Raw genomic sequence first — 20,912 nt, forward strand, 5'->3', positions numbered from 1 at the left:
GGCGAGAGCCAACGCCGAAAGGGTCTCGTAAAAACGAATTTTTTAACACGCTTATTATAGGGTCAATTGACGGTGCATCGACTATCTCTCGTAATAGCGGGGGTGTCGCTATAGCCCGTACTCGCTTTAACGAGGTTCCACTGTAAATAAATTATTTTCATTCTGTCAAGGAGACAAGATAAATTACTTTGGTAGGCCGGCTATCTGGACCCAATGACGAGTAATGCTTTTGGGCATTGCACAGCAATGGATTTTGATTAATATATAAACAAAATATAAGATTTGAGTCAAGCAATACTATTAATATGCTTAAAATGATAGCAGTAATGATTGTACCTAGCGCAAGTTCACGTTTTATCATGAGAGCGTTAAAGTTTTTTATCAGGCGTTGCGATGTTTCCCCTAGGAACGAATTTGTGCTATATCGAAATTGTGCTATACGAGGCATGGGTGTATTCATAAATTTTTCATAGTAAACTTTTATTACAAACCAGGTTCTAGTTCAATTCAATAAACATTTTAAATATTGAATAATTTAATACTTGTTAATATGATTGATGATCAAATGACACACAAGTACATGCCATGAAATGCATTCCAACTTGCAATGGGAAAATCATGCTCAGCATAATGTTTTGTCCAGATTGTGATTATTGGCAAATTTGATTCTGAAGGATATTTGCTCCATTATGCAGACAGTAATACATACTGTCTGCTTAGTTTAGTGGTACATCATGGAAAATATTCCGCTGGTTGAGAAGAAGTCCACACTTAATTGGAGATAAAAAGTGTATATGGACAAGAGAAGAAGCAGGGACACTAGATACCAGGGCAATGACTAGTTTTAGCATGTGGTTTGACAATATGGTATGGTTAAAATCTAACTGTTCTGCTGTTTATTTCCATTTGTGCATGACCTAACCTCTGATCAGATTAATAAATATTAAAAACTCGAAGAGGAGTTTCAGCTGAGAAAGGCACATTCCCTTAGTTTAGGCATATATTTGGCCTTTTAGATTATATGACATCCTGTAGTATCTTTGGAAGGGAGATGTTGATAACGCTCTCAGACTTTGCGTGTATTGAAGGATATTCTTCCATCAACCCGTTAGAGCTCAGGTTACCCATTATATACCCTGTGTTTACCCTTTCATTAGAAGCAGCACAGCAATCACGAGGTTTTCAAGGGAAGGGAACTGGCCCCTCCAACCCTGAATGTGTGATAGCTCTAACTCTAATGAGCACTAACATTGCCTATCAAAACCAACCTTCAGGTTAAATTACTGAGTGAGTGAAGTATTCCCTGATCTCCACATGAATGCAACAAAGGTTATATTCACAGGCTATAATTTGGTTGAGGAACTTCGATAACCCCAAGTAATAAGGTACCAGAATTGAGTTTTTTGGGACTAAAATATTCCTATGTCAATGAAAAAGGTGAAGTGATTGACCATGAAGACCAAATATTTGATTATTTTGTCAATGCCTTTACGTTTGTGAAATTTTTCCACCATACTCAGATGTGTACCTCAGAGAACAACCTCACACTGCCAAGATTTGACCCACACATCTGTCAGCCTCTATTGACATCTCAACCAATGGAAGTTCATTTTGATCATTTAATTTTCATTGTGCTCATGGAAAAGGTTCATTTAGCGATTTTTATTCACAGCCTTTATTGCAAACTGGTACTTAATGCTGAATTTATACTGATATTTTTTATACCATTTCATGAAGATTTTATTTACCATAATATACGAGCCCTAGCCATTGGTGTTGAATCACCATGCAGCGGCGTGAATTCCATGGCTCTGGGGTATTTTCATAAAGCTGGCAATTTGTGAGCTTTAAATCAGTCTGAGAATTTGCTAGTTTATTCTTACGTAACTCTTTTTTCCTTTGTCAAGGATTAATACACCTGTGAGTCGAAGTATAAGTGGAAAGCTCTTTGAATATTCCTATGACGCAAGTTATTTTTTAGTCCCGTGATGAAAATGGTACATCCTGCTACAAATATGATCTAGGAACACACAGTTATTTTGGTCACTTGCATCATCAGACTGAAGATGGGGATGGGGTCACGTGTATAATACTTAGGTTTTTATTTCACACCATAGGTCAGCAAACATTTTATCATCATATGGGATGGTGACCTTCATCACATCATAACTTGTATATGAAAATAAGGCTTGAATAATGTCACTTAAAAAAATATCCTAGGCTATGTTTAAAAAAATGCAAAATTTCACATTAATCCCTTTAATGGGGACAATTTTTTGAATAGTCACTCCCCTGGTGGGGGTTTTTTATCCTTTGATAGATACATTTGATTTTTGGTGGATTATAATGTTATTGATTTCTGAGGAAGAATTAGGAAAAAATATTTTTTTAACTGCTTGGTTAATTGTTTAAACAAATTTTGTTAACAACAATTAGGTAATTTCATTACATTATTTCATGCTATGTTGTTTATAAAAAAAAAGTTTACTTTCCAATTAGGCTATTTCTCCATTACTGTACACCAGTGCTTAAATATTTTTTTTACATATATTTACACTATTTACACACTGCTTCAGCTTTCACCTAGTACTGCATTTGGGTGTGGTACGCGCGGAATCACGAAGCGGGACAGAGGGGAACATTACACTCTTTGCAGCAGTATATTGTTTCTTTCCTCTGCTTGTGTGACAAACACACTACACATCTCTTATGCGCATATTTTTTAGTGGCAGTTGGTAGATATAGGTCTGGAAAATGCCTCCCTGATAACCTTAGGGGAGTGTCTATTTTTGAGCGGCTCCTTAGAAATCGCTTTTCCGTATTTGTGGATTAGACGGTAAATGAGATCTAAACGGAAATTCAGATGATTTTCTTTCCCTCCATGCTTTTTATATATCACATAGGGCGTAGTCCAGTACAAGCTCCCAGTGCTCCGAAGCACTGGGAGCGAGTCTTTGCGTGGTCCAGTAGAAGCTACAAAAGCTACCGTGGCGCTCTCGTACGTCACGCATGACGTCACTATATTCGCATCTCTCTCGCTACAAACGCTCCCAAGAAATAGTTAGGGCGGCTGGAGCGAACCGGTTTTCAGCGCGAATTTGAACGGGAAGGAAGGCAAAAGAAAATGGTGTTCATAACAATTGTGGACCTGGCCGGCAATAATATGACCATTTGGAGTTGATGGAAGAAGTCGCTAAGAGAGCCTGGATAGTAAATGCTAAAATTAAATGGTTAAAGAACTATTCGGGGGATATTACGGTGAGGCAAATGGCTGTAACTCAATGGTTTCACAATTCAGAGTCGCCACGGGCCAGATCGGGGAAGAAATTGAGCGGCAAGACCAAGATATCTTATAAACTTTGTTGTTGTGATAATTAATTATATATATTATTATTTAATTATTAGTGGTTTAAGCTTGAGCTAGCGAGAAGGGTAGATAGAAAATGGCTATTCGAAATTAATAAGACATGTAGTGAGTGAACTTTCCGGTCGAAGCATTCCGTCCGTTACATAAGAATTATGTTAATTTTGTAAGTTATATTGATTTATTTGTTATTTAGATCAATTATTAGTTATTTGAACTTGATATTGCGTGAAATTGAGATAGAATATGACTTCTTAGGTTAGGGTACGTGAACTTCTAGTTAAAGCATTCCGTTTGTTGCTTTTTGGCGGCCAACCTAGGTTTTCTTCAAGCTTTCCCCATGAAGATTGTATTCTCTGTTAAATGATGATATCTTCCTCTAATCTTCGACTGAAGTTTAATCAATTATTGATGTTCGGTTGTATTTTACTTATGTAATTTTCTTAAGGTCAGGTTGACACGCATTGCATTTATGCTCAAGGCTCGTTGTTGACGAGATTGGTTCAAGTGTAGGACTGCTTTTGAGACTGTCATACAATGTCATGAGTGCAATTGATAAATCGTATAAAGGACAGTCCACTTAAGGCCTTTTTACACCTGCATAAATCCGCACAAGTCTAAATGTATGAACGCGAGAAAGAACACGAAATATACCGTACGGTTGCGTTGTTGCACATTAAGTGGTTACACGTGTAACCACTCAACTTGTGCAAATGCATGATCGGCTAATTTAACCTATTTTAGCTAGGTTCAAACATTCGTACATGTTCCGTTTCGGTAGACAAAAATAATTCACGCAAATAGGCATTAACTTGTACGTGTATCGTTTAAACGCAGGTTTTTAGGTGAGTTGAGTTAATTAGGCTTATTTTTGGTTTCATTGAAATTTCTCTAATAAGGTATTTAATCAGTCTTATCTTCTTTCATATGTATCATATGATCTGCTCTTTATAGTTTAAGTTTATCACCTTGTTGTTAGAGGATTTGCAAACCAGTGGGTAAAATCTTCAGGACAAGCATCGGTCTGTGGTGCCCGATCATGGTATCCAATGAAGATCTAATATTAAATAGGTTTCTTGTGGTGTACCCCATGGTCATATTCTTTTTGTCATTTATATTACTGACCTCTCTAACAAGCTAAGTAAAGTACAAGGGGCTATAACAATCCCTAATTCAGACGATCTAATATCCGAGCAGACGATACTAGTAAAACAAACGACTAACAAATGCTACAATCGCTCCAGCCGTGATCCAGTAGGGTAGCACTGGGAGCGATAGGAGCGAAAGTGGACCACGAATCTGTAGCGTCTGAAGCGGGAGCACTCGGGAGCATTGGGAGCGTGTACTGGACTACGCCCATAAGCATTGAATGCGCATAGATCAAGAAGGTGTCGGAAAATCTTCTGATAATACTTCTTCATTCTTTTCCTCGCCATACTGTACGTCACCATGTACTGATCTGAAAGATCAACTCCTCCCATGGTGTCATTGTACTCCACAATGGCGAGAGGTTTTTCCTTTGTCTTCCCTTTCCTGTCCCGAACTGTCTTTGTACTAGCATCATGGACACTGCTCAATATACAAACATCCCTCTTGTCCTTCCACTTCAAAGCCATCAACTTATTTCTGAAGGCGGCTGCAACTTCTCCCGTTTTCAATTTTTTCGTCATAACAGATTTCGGAAGCTCCTTTCTGTTGGATCTCACCGTTCCCAACGCATCAGTTTCCATCAAATTCAAAAAATCGTAGAGCTCGGGGCTACTATAGTAATTATCGAGCCCTATTAGATAACCCTTTTTTAGGAGCTTTTCTGAAAGTGTTAGCACAATCCGTGAGGGTTTTGTGAAACTGCGCACATCAACTCCACCCACATAATTTACAAGTTCTGTATCTTGCCCAGTGTACATAATCATATTCCAAACGTACCCACTTTTTGCTTCACAAAGCTTATAGGATTCCATTCCAAAGCGCGACCTTTTTTTTGGAATATACACCTTCCACCCAAGACGGCCTTTCCATAGCAATAAACTTTCATCAATAGAAATGTGTCCTTCGGGAATGTAGCTTTCAGAAAATTTTCTAATGCAGTGATCGAAGAAAGGCTTGATTTTAAATAATTTTTGGGATACTGGTCCGGTGTCACTAAAAGATTCATTATCTGCAAAATGCAGAAATCTCAAGAGGAGAAAAAACCTCTTCTCGCTCATAATTTCATAAAATATGGGGGTTGCCAAGAGCCGGTTGCGGGTAAAGTAATTGGTTATTGTGGGCTTTTGTATAATACCCTGCAAAAGCATCATTGCAAAAAACAACTTTATTTCCTCCCCGTTGGTATCAACCCAGTCTCTATCCCGGCTTCTCCTTTTCATTTTCTGCTGCAAAGTTTTTTCGTTTATTTTTTGCTGCGCATACAAATTAGTTTGCTGTGCTATATAGTTGCATTTATCATCATCAATAAAATGTTCAAAAATTTCGTCAGACTGATATTTTTCTTCTAGATCACCTTTTGAACCAGCCTCAAACCTTGCTGGGAATCTAGGTCTAGGAGTACCTTGTTCAATCCAAATGGTGGAATGTGATTGCCTTGTATTGCCTTCCTCATCATCATCATCCTCCTCCGGTTCACTTTCCGTTTCACTCTCAGAAATATGCAATTCTTGAATTCTGCGAGTCCCATTGGTACCAGCGATATTTCCAACTGATACATTTGAGTGTTCATCCTCTGATTGTGAGCTGCTTTCACTCATACTTTCCTCTTCTTCACTAAGCTCCAGCATTTTGTTTATAACGTCAGCACGCAACGTAGATGGTCTCTTAGCCATTTTGTGAATAACTTAGGCTAAGGACTGAAAATTCTGAAGTACATACGAAATACTGCTATACATATGAAAATTACTGCTAAATATTATGAACTACACACTGACAGAAATGTTCGTCAGAACGGACAGCGTCAAAAACACAGACAAAGAGCACATAAGGAATGATGTATTTTGAAGAGGAATATATCACAAAATCGGAATGGCTAATAATGGGTTTCACATGTATATCTACAACACAGAAGACGCAAAACTCAAATCAAAAGAGCTCCAAACTCGGGATACCCAACAAAGCTGAATTTCCACTCGAAAAATAGGAGCAGATATCAAGAAAAACTCATATGTTCGAAGCACACCCGCAGTTTTTCGCACCAAAATAACTTCGAAGAGGCACCGAAAAACAAACACGTTCTTCCACGAAAAATGAACACCAAAACTAAATCCTTTCCCCTTAGAAATATGACCGAGGGTAAGTGAAAGAAAAAGTACCGTTCGAGGGTCCTTGGCCTTGAAACAGCCATAAAACTTCCACGCAAATAAAGAAAATCTTAGCCTCTCCTGCTAAGACCACCGAGTTCAAAAAAATCATGCTAGATGTCAGAGCCATGCAGAGCATAGATTCGAAGGAATTGCGTCTCTAGACGCATTCCCCGAGGAAAGAAAAATCATATTACGAAGCGCGTCTATAGACGCTCTCCCCAATACGGCTTCGTCTCCCACGCGCATCTGTAGACGCGCTCCCCATTAAAGGGGTTAAATATCATGGGAACAGCTAAAACCTAATCAATTTCACAATTGAAGATTCACAAACTTTCGTCTAATTTTCCTATGCCCTAAATGGCAAATTTCACCTAGAAACTGCTTTAAGTGTCAAAATAAGAACTTAAATGCTCTGCTTAAATGCTAAAACCAATTTGCAATATTTCAGTGTCCCCAATCATTCATCTGGAAGATTCATTCTGAACAACACTTGCCCTGTTTTATGAACAGTAATTCTCTCTGCTCTGTTTGGTAGTTCACCATTGAAAGCAAGGTTCTTGCTGGGGAGAAGTCCTCACCTCAGCAAAGATAACAAGTGTGTTCAGTCAAACAAAATAAGTGGTTAAGTCCTTCCTCTCTTCATTCTTCTCTGACACCTCGCTGAGTTTGCTTGCTTTCGCTGCCTACCTTATAGCTTTTGCTGTTTCCAGTTCCAGTTGAATGACTGGGTCTTGCAGAATTCCTTTCACTACTGTGACTCATCCTAGGGTTATCCTAGGGCTATCTTTTCCCAATGGTTTTGGTTTCCCTGTTGACGATGCACCTTTCCCCTTCCTCTCCCTAGAACCAACCATAGGGAGAGGGTTGGCTTCTACTCCAAGTTCCTTCTCGTAAGTGTGTCCTCCTCTGAATTAAAAGCCAATTCTTGCATTTAGGGGCCATTGCTAAATGAACAGACTTTAGGAGAGACTTGCAATGTGGCCTAATACTGATAATCCAATTGCATACATTGCTTTTGGTATGGCTGATTCTGGTGCTGATACCCTGACTTGTCGGCTGAAAATAGTGGATGGGAGTTCTGTTTTGCTGCTTATTGCGACAATTGTTCATAGTTTTTGGGAATAGATTAGATAAATATAAAGTACAAGAATTAACTTTCTTTTGCTAGTCCAGAGTTTGACCTGAAGATGAATTCATTGGGAAAAACATGCCATTTACCACAAACACACGGTCCATTAAATCATAAATTTAAACATGAAAGTAATATTTAAAAGATGGAGGCATGTCCTGCTCTCTCATGGGCTCTGCGCTGTGATTGGAGTGCCCTGGCAGCTCCCTCATCCTCATCACATGGCTGGCCTCCTCATATTTGGTGCCAACACTGGATAATTTTTTGTATGCCGACAGTAGCTAACCATTCTTTTTTTATGGGCTATATATTAGCAAGAGAATATTAGTCATGTTCTTCAAAGGGAATACATTTTTTTCTACATGTGTGTAATGATATATAGGAACTTATTTCCATAGATTTATAGTTGGAAATATAACCATTTATATTTTTTTTATTTATCATATCAATTGAGTTCAAAAATTACATCTTTCCATAGTTCAGTTGAGTCTTATGAACCAGGTGTTATGTGGGCTGAAGGTTGTCTTTGTTTGTGAAATGTCTGGGTTATCAGGAAAGGAGTAAAAATAAGATGAAGTACGAGTTTTTATGCATAATAACTAAAGATGGTTGGTTCAGATACTTCAAATATAAACTACAGACAGTCAGGTCAGATACCTTGGATCGAAATATCCGTGGATATTGCCCTTCCCTGGATACTTTGGATCTAAATTTTCTGTAGAAATCAGATCTGGAACCAAAATTTTAAATTAATGCTTCAGCGAATGCAGCGTCCCATAAGAGGGAGTGGGAAGAGTTCCTATCCTCTCTTTGCATGCCCTGTCATACTTCGATGGTTGTCCTACTTGAGAGCCATTTTGTTTAAAAGCTCTCGTAGGGGTTATGCAACAGAATTTTTGGAAATTTTTACAGAAATTTATGACTGGAACATAGTGTGGCTCTTACAAAGAGATTAAACAACCATCAGGATAACCTCAACGCCATTGGATAACAACCTTGTCAAATGTGACTACGTTGCAGATTAGTAAAACCACCCTCAGCCCACCCTCACCCCATACCTCTGATATTTTTTCCTTTCCAAGACCGCTGTCCATAAATCTTCAAAGGAAAATATCAAGTTACACAAGAACAATGGAAACATGTTTCATTGCTACCCCATCTCACCCACTGACCTTTTTCGTCCAACCAGCTTCAATTCTCCTTTTCTAGAGGACAAATACTAGGTGAGTGACTGACTTGGCCTGAAGATATCTCAATAGGTTTTGGCAATGGTATGATATGCGCAAGATTCAAAAAGGAATGAGACACGCATTTCCGTGAGTATTTAGGTTTTTTGATTCTAATTGATTGACACACAGTTTTTCTGTTACAACAAGGCTTTCCTATTAATCAGGACTGTCCAAGCAGCACAATTTTCAAAGGAAAGTGCAGCATTAGCTCCATAAAACAAGAAGGGACAGACTGGAAATGCCAATGGCTTATATCACACAACTCGCCCTGCTTCACTTTGCAGGCAATGATGTAACAAACTAGCAAGATATGACATGTTTGTCCTTGACTCTCTCACTTATAGCCTCGTTGCTTGAAAGATGGAGGGAGTGCACTCCTTCCCCTCCCACTCTCCTTTACATGCTTCTGTTGCCCACCCCATCCTCTCACTGAGCGGTCGTTTCTTACTATTTCCGCAAATCGTTGCACATGATGTCAATAATGTTCTTAACATTGTTAATTGTGCTGCGGATTGCACAGTTGCAATTTAATTTAATGATATACTTATAAAAATGTAATTCAATGTGTAGAAACATTTTTATTGAGATAAGGAGTACTCAAAATATGCCATGTTTGTCCACTGTGGCATATAACTATCACGAGGAAGTGCAAAATCCACCTCACTACAAGTGGAGGATTTGCGGGTGAAACACAAGTTAGTATGTGATGAAAAAGTGATAAATTTCAGGGGAAACGTTTCTGAGGAAAATTAAAACACTATAGATAAGTTAATCCTCAGATTGAAGCCTATTTTCATTGCCAAATGCTAGTGTTGTAGTTTAGATCCTGAATGTGTAAAGATATTATGTTTAAAAAAAAAATAACTTGAAAGCTCATAAATTGTGTAGTACAATCTAAATAGCATTCCTCTGATCATATTTACCATGGAGAAACTTGAATAATTACTTTGTTTTATGGCAGGCAATTAAAATGCATTTGGATCCGAAAATATTCGAAGATCCATCACTGGAAATAAAGTATCCGATCCGAATCTGGATCCAAAAAAAATCCTGGATCCATCCATCCCTAATTATAACAATACTAAACATTAATTTATTGCATAAGCAATACAAAAATCTGCAACTGAAATTTACCTGGTGAAAAACTTAACAAAAAGCTGTCAGTACTGAAAATTGGTTTTAAAAGGCTGGTGCTGTAATGTTTGACATGGGGGATTTATTGCTCTGCCAGGGTTTCTGGGGCAGTATCCAGTCTTCCGGTCTATAGGTGTCCTAGTTTGCGGGACTCCACTTTGTTGATAGCTTGTTGTTTGTGCTTTTTGTTGTGTTGCCTTTAAATTCTTATTATTTTATGAATGGTCTTTGTTTAATGGTGGGGAGAATGTGATGAAATGCATCAATGCTACATCTCCAATGAAATATCAATTAAAATTGAAAGGTAGCCTGCTTAATAGTGATTGGTTTAAATGGGCTCTTGGCCAACTTACATCGGCCAGTGATACCAGTGGCGAATACAGAAAAAACTCAAGGGGGGGCGCAACATATCTTGAGTTGTCTTTACTTTAATCGTAATAAAAGATGATCAAGTCACAGGCAAAGTATATGAAAATTTATTTAAAGTGATTATAAACATGTAAAAGACAATGCCATCGTATGATATAAAAAAGTTACAATTGTGGTTTTGCAATGTTCGGCAATACAGGCAGACCCGTAAGGGGGGGCCGCACGCCCTCTGTGCCCCCCATCTGTATCCGCCACTGAGTGATACAAGTCAATAGTAAGTTGCTGAACTTTTTCAAGGTGTATCTCCTGAATATAAATCCAAGTTGAAAAAATATTCATATATAGTCTTCAAATATGAGGATTACCCTTATTCCAGGTATATCTGTTGATAGTGAATTTTGTAATTTTTTCTATAGATTTTTATCCCACATTGTAGAATCATAAGACACTCGGTAAAAATTTGTGGAAAAAATCTAAATCTTTTTAATGCAAAGGATGGATTTCCACAATATTTTACTTCAAATCAATTAGTATATTTAGTGATGGCATAATCTGTCATTAATCTACTAATATGTTATGTGGAAAATGTTATTTAATCTGGAAATGTTGGTAAATATTTTACACCTTATGAGCTTTATAGATTTTTTTCTATGTTGATGGAAGTTTTAAAAGGAAATATTACAATTTAGCAAATAAACAGAATATGACCTACTATTTTATTACAGTGCGTTCTCCATGAACATTCCTAACCTGCCAATCCAAATATTAGCAGTCACCGATAGTGGAGGTGCCAATGCTTTCTTTTGTAGTGACCTAAGCCATTTGTTAATCACTGAGGGAAATGCTACAGCTGATAGATTACAAGCACATTTCATGACCTCAACATCATCCTGCCAGCAAAAGAGTAAGTCGCAATTATGTTAATTGTATCACAATAGCTAAGGCAAAAAATCTTTCAGTGGATCTTTTAGGAGCTAACATTTAGAAACATTGAGTTCATAACTGGTTTTGTGGTAATTGGTTGAGGGCAGGGTATTTTTCATGGAGAGTAATTACTTTATATGTTTTCACTCCATGTTTCAGTTTAACACAATCAGGTTCTGCATTATTACTATCCAGAATGCCTATTTAGTTTTTCAACTATCTTTCCACCCTTTTACAAAAAGTAAAGGCTTGCCGATTTTGCAATTAATTGTCTTATATTATGCACTGTAAAACTTTAATTTTTACTTTGTCTTTAATTTAATACCAGTATATAAGGGCAGCCAGCACATCTTCATCAACGATTTGATTTCACTCAATTTTATAACTCTTGAGACCCATATTTTAATCTGTCCAACTATTTTAAACAGACATTTTATTATATTTAGCGACTCATATTCAATTTTTTTTAATGGAATGTGAGGGTAACATTAGTTGTATGCATTCATTTCTTGCTTAGTTTTTCATAATTCTTCAGTAGAGAAGTAAATTGCGGAATTAGCATTTTAATATTGTTTAAACGTATTTACTTTCACCTGGAAAAACACTCATTATAAATATGTACCTATATGGTTTTTCCGTCTCATGTTTTGGGGAGGGACTAATGGTACTGCTTTTCCCAGAGAATGCTCAATATCTTTTGACTAGGCCGCACCAGTGTCAAGCTAATATCACCTGAACCCTACCCAAAATTACCAATCCATCCATTGTGCTCCCGTGAACAAAATCAGTGTTAAGGACTTATTTTCACTGACATAAATTTGATGTACAACACTATGAATAGTAAAAGCAAAAGTCATTATTGATTATAAGACAATGTAAGTGAATCTGTGATCTGTGGTTGTACATTTATGTCTGTCATTTGTATTATTAATGCTGCAGCCATGTATATATATGTTTTAATTCGGAAACATTTTTCTTGTCTGCTGTCTGATGCAAAGGATACAAGATTCAGTGCAATTCAACTCCTTTTCATATCCTAACCTTTGTATTTCTGCAGAAATTATTTTACTAAAATGGGTTAGTAGAAATGGAAAACAACTGTTGAGAAGGACTCCCACTGCCGTACCAATTGATATGATATTTTAGAAAATTTAGGGAAGTGAAACTAAAGAGAGAGAAAGATGAGAATGAAGATGCCCGAAATCAAAGAAATGCCGAACGAATACAAACAGTTTGCTGCAGAATAGGGATAGTGATTCTAGGATGTTTGATACGTAGTCATGTTGTAATGGCACATAAAAATCAATTAAAGCCGAATGGTGGAATGCATAGCGTAGGTAGTTTAGACCCCATAAATGGGAAAGTTAATTAGGTATTGTAGTGGGACTTAATTGTGACTAGTATGTTGATGGCTAATGGAATTGTAAAATATATTGATCACATTGAAAAATTGAAGATTGATTAATCTGAAGGGAGCAATCAGGGTGAAGCTGTTAGTAGGATCCAAGTGGAGACAGAGCATCTGAGAATGTAATCAGAGAAGTTAAACAAGAAAGAAATGAGTAAATGACTGTGGCCTGCCCTTAGTCAGAAATTTTGGGACAAAATTAACCCCCTGTATGGATATATGAACACTTTTCAATACTAGCACTAACCCATCAAAGTGGGAAGAAACTATTTGTTATTGGTATTTTAATGCAAATGACGAGAGCAGGGTATGTTTAGGGACTTGTTGTTAACCTACAAGTGGTCCTGTGAGTATGATTTGGGTGGGACAAGGCATTTTTACAACAGTTTATGGAAATTGATTTGTGAAAAGATGCACTTTTCTGCAAGATTTATAGCAGAGTTGGCATGGGCCACTGTTTGTTTGAGCAAAAGCTATAATATATTTACAGTTTTTTTTTCACATTCGCGAAAATGGAAATGCCACTCATATCTTAGTGAAAACATTGGATGGAATGAAGATTTGGCTGTTTCCGGTGCTGTTATTAGTAAGATTTTTCATTCACTCGTTCGTTTGTGAATAATTTCTCTCATTCTATCGTCATTGTTATGTATTCCATATATTGGAGTAGAAAGATGCGGAGAACACTGATGATAAGCTTTGAAATGGTATGTGGCTATGAGGGATGTTCTTTTTTTGAAGTATTTTTTTCATTCGATTTCTCATAATATCATGAGGTTATCGTTATCGGTATGTTTTATTTTTTAAGATTATCATTTTATATTTTTCTTCTATGTTATGTATTTATGTATATGTGTTCGAACTTATTTTTATAAATTATTTTTATTTTGTATACTTATGTTTTTAAATTTATGATTTCATTATTTAGGGTTTAATTGCCAGCTTAAATGAATTAATATTCATTTTGTGGTATTTGGTGATTTTGAGTTTATAATTTTTTTTGCAATTGTGAGTGATAAATTTAATATTTTAGTCAAATAAAATCTTTAAAATATGACTGTAGTTCCTAATTTTTAATTCTAATTTCAAGTAACCTGTACTCATGGTAATGATTCATTGCAGGCAGGTTTATTCTCTAATATTTCTCTTGATATTTTATCTTGATTTTATCATTGAATACAATTCATTTTCATGCCATGTTTAATTATAAAAAAAAATTCCATTGAAAGCTGCTGCCAGGTAATGACAGAGAGCAGTGCATACTAAAATGATATTTTAATGCTTCCATGGACGCACTGAATACTTAATTACCTCAAGCTAATACTTAATCTATGTCCACCCATTTAAAACAGATTAAATTTTCATATCATCACTGCCTTCCTTAGTGATGCTAAACTAAAAGTTTGGAGGTTTGAATCCGACCTTGGGGGTCAGTCCTTAGGAGGGCATGGGTTGTGTGCATTGAATGAGAAGATTCAATTGTTTAGAAAACCCTTGAGTAAAGGTATCTTAATTAATGCTGCTTTTATTATTATTATTTTATCAAGGAATTAACATTTTTTGCAGATCATACATCGTCATATGTATAAACATAGGTCAGAGTTATCATTTTCAAAGAATTTTGTCTGTTCAGGCTATTTTTTACCCTGAGTTAGTGTAGGGCCTCAGTTCATGTCTTAACCAAATTATTTTATGGGAATAGAAATTTGTAGCTAATAAATATTTAGTGGGGTGGCCAGTCTAATGGAAAATCTGGAATGTCTGGGAATATGTGCCTGAAATGTCAGGGGAAATGATCTCTGTTCTCTTCTGATCTGAAAAATTATCTTTGCCAAATGGTGATTTTTCCTCTGTAGCATGGGTACTCTTGTCTGTGGCAGATAACCATCCTAATTCCATAGCATCCTTGAGACAGTGTTCTTTAAGATTTTTAATTACTTTTATATCTTATATTAAATTAAATTGCCCTAAGGTTTACCGTATTTCTCCTAATATAGTCCCCCCTAATTTTGTAGTCTCAGTTTTGGGAAAAATTTTAAAAATATGCTTGAATATAGTCCCCTCTTTACTTTTACCACGGGCATTTTTGGAAAAAAGGGGGGGACTATATTCAGATGAATACAGTATATTTAACTGCCTCTAACCAATTGTTTGTCTCTTCTAAAAGTGAATATGTTATACAGTAAACTGTCGATTATACGAAGCAGGATTTTACGAAGTTTTCGATTATACGAAGTGATATTGCGGTCCTGGCGAAAAGCCTATGGTAAATACATGGCGCTATTTGATTATACGAAGTTTCGATTGTACGAAATGTTTTGAATTAATGAACCTCGGATCGGTCCCCAGGAGCGAAAGGCATTCATTTATACGAACTATAGCGAAATATTTGTCAACAAAAATAGTTACGCCGGCGTAAGTGGCTAAAAAATCAGCGCTTCCAACTGTGGTTCATCAAAAGTGTGACATCGTAAATGATAGTGCAACTTTGGAAAGAAAGGGTTTGCCTAAAACCTCACTGTGGGAATTTAGGGGAAGTAGGAGTTCAGTAAAATATCGCGACTGACATAATGCCCCTATTTACGTCCCTATTCGTAAACATCGCATCGAAAATACCTCGTAGTTCAACATGTCAGGAAGGTCGCGAGGGGTATTTCGTACACTCGTAAATAACCCTTTGCACTGCTGTGAACGTACCTGGTACGTTCGCAAGCCAGGCTCCTGTGACGTACTTAAAGACTACTTGACTACTTTTCGCCAAAGCACTTCGTAGGGCCCCTAATCCGGGACCCTTTCCTCGACGAGCTCACCCTAGCTGGCCCCTCTCTTCGACCCTCCCAGCGGTGGGCCTCCCTCCCCAAAAGTGACCGCTCTGACTGCATTTTGAAAATCTATCAATCAATGCCATCATCAAAAAATAATTGTTTGCATCGCACTCTTGCCAATCAGGCATTCAAGTACGTCTCTGAGCCGTGTTTCTGCGATGAGAAATAACGATTTTGTTAACTTATCTAAAATGGCCAAGTAAATAAAATTGTCATTTTTCATCGCAGAAACACGGTTCAAAGTCGTACTTTATTTCCTCCACTACAATCGCAAATTGCTGGAAATCGGCCGGATTCCCTTTGATAGCACATCATGAGGATGTTCTCGAGGTTGGTAATTGATACAACTAGCCTACTAGTAATTCTACTGCTATGGTTGATTCGTTACGTTATACCTTCAGGAAGCTACAGCGGATAAAATCATGGAGGAGATTAGAGGCTTAAAAGATGATTTTGAAAAATTCTTGGAAAAAGCAGGAGCACAGCGCGCAACATCAAACGAATATATTGCCCTTGACGATGATCTCCGGGCTTGCGACAATGGGATGCCGGTACATACGTCCGAAGAAGTAGCGGCCGGGACTAGTCAGAATAGCGGTGACGACGAAGATGAAAGTGAGGAAGTAATTCCACCATATAAAAAAGAAGTACACGCTGCCCTCCAAACATTAAGATATTTTGATCTGGCTCACGAGATAGGTCCCCAATTTCATTCCCATTTATGCAAGTGAGAAACCATGGTGGAAGCGGCGATGGAGAAGGGCAAAAAGAAAAAAATAACAGATTTTTTAGAAATATCTTTTCGTGTATATAACAGCCTTCCTGAATAAACAACTTATATATCATAAGTATTGGGCTCTATTAACCACCAACTTATTCTTCAGGCTACTCGTAATGAAGACGCACTTCTAACTCTAACCATGAACTTTCTTCTCGCGTCTCTCCCCGTTTTCCCATGCCGAGGGAACTTTCTTTCCAAAGTCTTTGTTTACTTCCTCCCGCGGCCTTCTGCTGATCTTGCCGACACCTATCTTACGCATCCCAAACCCCTCCTTCCCCAGCATTTCCCATTCACTCCCTCCCTTTTTGTAAGGTTACGGAGCTTGAATGCGTCGTAGAAAAATACACCCCCCAAACGTAGACTGAGGCAGAGCTGAAGGCCCTTTCCCCAGCCTTCTTTCTCCTGCCCCCTCCAGCCCACCATATGCTGACCACTTCTTTCGTCAGGCAATCCCCATCCCACTCTTATTCACCCCACCCACTGGGAACGTTCCCCGATTGTGGAGAGATCTGGCACCTCGTCCTCTCGACCCGAGAATTTCCGACCAACTGTCCCACCCAGGCCTCGCCCTACCTATATACCCAGCCGGCGGCCCACGAGAAGCACGCCGACTTGGCATAGGGAGGCAGGACGGTCCGGGAAGGACGGTCGGCCGGATTCTGGGCCGTCGGGACGAAGCGCCAGGTCACGTACCGTGACACATCCTTTATTAACTGAACATACAAGGTTTTTACATGTCTTTTCTTAAACACTAGACCTTTACCCCGTTGTAAACTATGCATTGTAGCCATATTGTCTGTATAAACATTAACATGGGACCCCATTGGGGTTATTGAGAACATGTGGTTTGCTGCCATCAGGGCGGCAATGCACTCCGCTACATAGATTGGGGTTTCTCTAGGCAATGCCCATATCTCAACAAAGTCCAGCTCTTGGCACAACCAGGCTACTTGCCACGGTGTGGCGTCACAATATGCATCATATACAATCTCATAATTTCTGAAATATCTGGGATTATGAACAATTTGCTCCCTCCATAATAATTCCCACCACTCGACCTTTCTTTGGGCCGCGTCTTTAATAAGGAATAGAGGCAGGGCTTTAATATACACAACCCAACTAAGGAAGCCTAAGGCTTTAGGCATATCCTTTGCACAAACACGAGGTAGAACCGATATAATATAGTGCACCCGCTTTAGGGTGGTCGTTGTCAGTTTTAACTGCATCTCGATGGTGTCGATACATACCCCAAGATACTTAATGGTGTGAGTCGGGAACAAATTGCACTTTTTAGGATTCAGTTGGACCCCCAACTCGTCACAAATAAATATAACAATATTATCAATTAATTTCACTTGATCAGAATTTAAAACTAAGAGCCAGTCATAATCCTGCCGCGCTTATAATTCTCTCTCTTCTTCTCTGCTGACGTTTCAATAGAAATTATTTTCTTTGCTCTTTCCACACTACTTATTTACGGTTATGGCGCAACTTTTTTTTTGTGCTAAAGCTAAGAAAATCTTTTCTCAATGTCAATGATCCTTTGCATAACTTTCAATACGGCGGAGAAAGGAACAAGAAAACTAAATGAGGTGAAGGTACAGGTTTTTGTGTGTCATTTTTGGGAATTCACGCAAGTGAACCAATACTTCACCCACGTTGAGAAATGATGAAACATCTCTTGTAGGAAAACAATCAATGCGGATAATAACGTTTATCTCTTTATTTCTTCGATAATGGAAGATATTTCTCCTGTCGTTTTCCGGTTGGAACCTTGCTCCTGTTAGCATAAAAGAATAGAGAAATACCATATGAACATAGCACTTCACACCCAATATGAAGAATATGGCCCTGATGAAGAATAAAGTCTTTCATAGCAAAGTCTGCAAAGATCTGCGTCTCAAACAGAATTTACGTAAAATATTCGCCAGAAGATAATCATATCCTACGTAATTTATGATCGTAACTGAATCTCAATGAAAATAACTAATTGAAAAGATAGCACATTCAGCTGAAAATACGGAGTCACTCGAAATATTAACTTACGAAGGTTATTTTGGAAATGGGTTAAGGCCCTTGTTTTTCTTTTTTTTTCTCGTCGCTGAGCGATAGAGGGCGACATAAGTGGCGGTTAGGCCGGCTGCCGCTAAAATTCCAAGGGTGCTGGAAAGAAATATCTATCTTACGCGTACTTAATAGTTTTTATTCGCTCCTAACCACAAATTTATAACATTAAATTCTTATAATAAACTTTGCAATTCATTATTTGATTACGTTTTCTAAGCTGGTCGGGAATTTCTTAAGCGATCGTTGATGTTGAAGTATGAACGAGAAATGGGAATTTTATGGTGGTATAATTATTTAACGATCTTTCACAGTATAAATCGATAACAAAAAGCCTTTTCTATGAATAAAACCGAGAATAACCACCGAAAACATTTTAATAAGACCTAAAGACAAAAAATGGCAGAAGAAACAAAAGCGAACATTTTTTCGTGACTTATGAAAAAGGTTTGAAATTATGAAACTCGATTTTACGAAGTGCCAATTTTCTGGTCCCCCTGACTTCGTAAAATCAAGAGTTGACTGTATTAGAAAATCTGGAAAAATTTTAAGGTATTCGTGATAAGTCTGGGAATTTCAGCTTAATTTTTAAGTGGCTCTATTTTTTAATCTGTGATATAATAACATTTTGGGCCAAATGGTAAAACTCTACCCTTCTTATAATTACTCTATGTATTTCAGTACTTTCCTCAGGTTGGTAGGTATTTGTCCACTCATCTGGATCTTGGTGTATTTTCGGGGTGCTGTAGTACTTCTGGGTACAAAAGCTCCATCTGTGGTGTGGAATACTCATATTGACGTAGTATATTCGGCCCAATTCTTCTGGGCATAGTGCACTAGTGAACCTATCTCCTATTTCCAAGATACCGTTGAGGCTGAGGCCTTGGGTGTAGGCAGTGGTTTTAATGAGTCTTCCTCTATCCTTTGCTGGATTTTTGTCCAGTAATCTTCATTTGGTTGACTTGAGGATCAGCATTTTATGAAATAACAAAAAAATATGTTCTCAACTAAAATTCCTTGCCTGATCCTAAAATTATCCATTTCTACCTTAAGTAACCCCACCAAGGCTTTCTCCAGCCTTTCCTAGCAGTCCATCAACCCACTCCAGCATTATCCATTCCACCTCAACAACATCCTGGTCTCCCTTATGCCAGTGAACCCTTTCCAAATTTATCAATTTAGATCCCTCATTCTGATAAACAGAATCAGAGTGAGCGATTTGAATAATGTGAAAGACTACGTACTACTAATTTACTATGTTGAATAAAGATCATAGTTACACACTGAAAAGTAAAGAAAACTTTCAAAAAAGTCCACGTAAATACAGTAGAACCTCGGTTATACGACCCTCAGTTATGCGATGACCTCACTTATACGCCGATTTTTTTTTTGTCCGGTGAATAACCCCATATGAACCCATGTATTTCCAACCTCAGTTATGAAACTTTTCACTTATACGACAAACTCGGTTACGAAACGCATTTTCCCAGTCCAATGAGATAAAATACCTCACTTATACGACTTTTCAGATAACTGCTCTACGAGAAGATTGCGGTACGCGCGCCAATTTTAGTCACAGGAGCAGGGGTAGTATGTGCTCATCACATAGATATGTCAATGAAGAATACTAAGTTTTAATAATGAGCGATGCTGTTTATTAGATATTAATTTTAACTGCAGTAGATGATCGTTAATTCGGAATATCTATCTCTAACGGAAGATTGTCTAGAATTTGCCAACGCTATGTTTTCCGTCGCCCCAGCGAAATAACACCTAAATGAGCCGTTAAAAATCCTCCCGTACCAAAAATTTGGCTTCCAAGGTCATCCAAAAGAGATTATCGTATTTGCAGTATAGATGTAAGTCGATGGTGATTCAACACGATGGTAAAAACAGCATGCATGGTCTCATTCCGCGGGCTAATCCCGCATCCGCGGGACGAATTGAGCCGGGGGAAAGTTGCTTACGCGGCGCGCCGATCAAAATTGACCTAACTTGTATCTCAGTGGGTCTAAATCAAACAAAGTTGGACCTTGAGTAGCTATTAGCTTGAGTCTGCCTGCTGGCAAGCGTTTATTTTTTAACTGAACGAGAGTTAGTACGAATGTCCTCTGAGAATAACTCGCGTCGTCAGTCGTAACGTAATCATTAAAGTCAAATTCAAAACGCGAAAGATAAGGCAGTTCCTTTCGACTCTGGAATGACTTATAACCATTATACCGAAGTACAAAAACAGTCTGGTGTTGTGATCAGATATGGGGAAGCAAAATATTACGTGAAGATGGGTCACACGGCTTGTGATTCGAAGTTCCCGGCGCTGAATTCGCGTAAGAATGCCGACAGAGAAGCTATACCCGGTAGATTCAATCTACTATTGCTAAAATTTCAC

General features: G+C 37.9%; 1 protein-coding gene across 11 annotated transcripts in view; it reads left to right on the forward strand.

The window, feature by feature from the left end:
* Nucleotides 1–20,912, forward strand: part of LOC124171709 (rho GTPase-activating protein 190) — a 647,547-nt gene that overhangs the window by 234,624 nt on the left and 392,011 nt on the right. For all 11 annotated transcript variants that reach the window (XM_046550979.1, XM_046550973.1, XM_046550982.1 and 8 more), the window contains one exon: nt 11,247–11,425. In XM_046550979.1, coding sequence (XP_046406935.1) covers nt 11,247–11,425 — 179 coding nt within the window. The remainder of the gene's footprint in view (nt 1–11,246; nt 11,426–20,912) is intronic.

The sequence above is a fragment of the Ischnura elegans genome, chromosome X (genome assembly GCF_921293095.1).
Source record: "Ischnura elegans chromosome X, ioIscEleg1.1, whole genome shotgun sequence".
Lineage (NCBI taxonomy): Eukaryota > Metazoa > Arthropoda > Insecta > Odonata > Coenagrionidae > Ischnura > Ischnura elegans.